The 2416-nt window shown below is 72.5% G+C and overlaps 1 protein-coding gene across 1 annotated transcript in view; it reads right to left on the bottom strand.

Annotated features, from left to right (window-relative positions):
• Positions 1-1541: 1541 nt before the first annotated feature.
• Positions 1542-2416, bottom strand: part of MICPUCDRAFT_46980 (uncharacterized protein) — a gene marked incomplete at both ends in the record, with an annotated part of 5062 nt that continues 4187 nt past the window's right edge. Inside the window, one exon of the mRNA XM_003057629.1 lies at positions 1542-2136. Coding sequence (XP_003057675.1) covers positions 1542-2136 — 595 coding nt within the window. The remainder of the gene's footprint in view (positions 2137-2416) is intronic.

The raw sequence follows: 2416 nt of genomic DNA, 5'->3' as shown, positions 1-2416 counted from the left end.
GGACGCCGCCGCCGCGCCGCCGCCGCCGCGACGGACGGGGCGGGGGGGGCCGCGCGCGCCGTCGTCGCCGCCGCCGCCGCGCCGCGCGCGTGCGGACGCGCCGCCGTCGCCCCCCACATACGGCTTCGCGACCGCGCCGATCGGAATGAGCCTCCCGGCGGTCGACCCGCGCGACGTTCGCCCCGCGTCCGCGCCGCCGAAGCGCGAACGCGTGGACCTCCCGCTCGACGCCATGCTGGAAATTTACGGCGCGTCGGTGGACGCCGCCGCGAAGCCCGTCGACTCGGCGTTCGCGGCGAAGCACAAAGCCGCGCTGAAGACGCGCACCGTGGAGGATTACGACTACGCGCTTCAGGAGCAGCCGAGCGCGACGCCGACCCCCATCGCGGCGGGGAGGGTGACGGCGCCGGCGCCGGGGCGCGAGGTGGCGGACGCGGAGGCGCAACAGCGCGCGCTTCGCGCTCAAATCCAGGCGAGGAAAGACGAGCAGCGGCGACGACAGCTCGCGGAGCAGAACCGCCGTGCGATCGAGCGCGAGCGCGAGTCCGCGCCCGCGGACCCGGTCCTCGCGTCGTTGAACCGCATGCGTCGCGTGGAGCGGCCCGCCGGGTCGAGGGACGCGAGGGCGCCGACGGAGAGCGCGGACCCGGTGATGGCGAGCCTGGCGTTCGACGCCGAGCCGCCCGAGGCGAAGAAGAGAGCGTCGCGCGCTTCGCGCGCGGAGACGGCATCGCCGGAGGTGCTGCCGCCGGCGCCGCCGGGGGAGGTGGGGACGCGCGGGGGGGGGGGCGTGAACTGGCGCGGGCTCGAGAAGGCGATGGGGGACCTCGTGCAGAGCAGAGAGGAGACGTTAGATAAGAGCCGGAGGGAGGAGTGGCGACGGCAGCTCGACGGCGTCGTCAGGGTGCGTCACCGGTGACGCCTCGTTCCGCTTCAGTTCAATGTAAAAATATCGAGCGCTTTGGAATAAACACACATCCCGCCGCCCCGCCGCCCCGGGCGATCTGGAGAGCGATGGGTCGCAAGGGCCCCGGACGCGCGGGTGGACGCGGCCGCGGCGGTCGGGGCAGTCGCACGGGCGGTCGCGGACTCGGTGTCGCCGCCGCGGAAGGCGCGTACGCTGGGGGCAACGGCGTCACTCCGCGGCGGGTCGGAAGAGGCGGAGGGAGGAAGCGGCGCCAGATCGAGGACGCGTACGCGGGAAGACGCACGGGGCCCGGGCGGCGGATCCGCGCGCCCGAGTCCAGCGACTCGGATGACTCCGAGGACGACCTCCCCGGGTTCGACGAGGAGGAGGAGGAGACGCTCGCGGACGAGGAGGACCCGAACGTGGAGCGACAGGACGTGATGAGGGTCGGTGGCGTGGTCATCCATCTGAACGACCGAGGGCGAGGACCCGCGGGCGGCCGCGGCGCGGTCGCCTCCCGTCGCGCCGCGCCGGTCGACGACGACGAAGACGACGAAGAGGAAGACGAGGACGAAGGCAGCGGCGAATGGGAGAGCGGCAGCGAGCTGAGCTTGGACTCGGACGCGGTGTCGGACTACATCCGCAACTGCATGGACGGCGACGGCTCGGAGTCCGACGAAGAGTTTCTCGCGAGTAAACGGCGCGACGACGACGCCGAGGACGCCGAGGATGACGACGCCGCCGAGGACGACGACGACGACGAGGTCAAAGCCGACGCCGCGGTCACGGCCGCGGAGGCGGCGTGGGAAGACTCCGAGCGACGCCGCGCGAAACGACGCGCGAGGGAGGCGTCGTACCTCAGGAACATGTCGAGGATGAACCTGGACGGCGGCGGCGTCCCGTCCCCGCCAGCCTCCGTCGACGACTCCGAGTCCGAGGAAGAGAACGACGCGCTCGTGAGCGGCGGGAAGGGGACGCAATACGCGTGGGGCACGGGCGGCGCGAGGGTGACCTCGCGAGAGCCGGAGCGGCTGGGACCGAGCGGGCGAAGGGCCGCGAAGAAGGCGGCGAAGGCGGCTTCGAAGCGGAACGCGTTCGGCGGCGGGGGGGGGGATCGGGACGAGCGCGACAGCCTCCCGCGCGCGGAGGCCGTCGCCGACGCGATGTCCGCGATGATTCGCTCCGGCGCGGCGTACATGGGGTTCCAGCCCACGAAGTCCATGGAAGCGCTGCAAGGGTTAGCGCACATCGCGGGCGCGTTCGGGTTGTCCGTGGAAGTGCGAGGCGGCGGGAAGAGAAGGCACCCGGTGGTGCACTGGACGCACAAAGCGCGGCTGCCGCGGGAGGATGACGCGCGACTCTTAGACGCGATCGCGCGCGCGGGAGGGGGCGGGGGTAAGAGGGGTGGGGGGAACGATGGCGGCGTGAGGAGAGATCGCGCCGCTCCGAACTTCGTTTCCGCGGGCATCCTGAACGACGAGGAAATCGAAAACGACGAGACGGAAATCG

The sequence above is a fragment of the Micromonas pusilla genome (genome assembly GCF_000151265.4).
Source record: "Micromonas pusilla CCMP1545 genomic scaffold MICPUCscaffold_4, whole genome shotgun sequence".
Taxonomy (NCBI): Eukaryota; Viridiplantae; Chlorophyta; class Mamiellophyceae; order Mamiellales; family Mamiellaceae; genus Micromonas; species Micromonas pusilla.
This window is presented reverse-complemented; position numbering and strand designations above follow the sequence as displayed.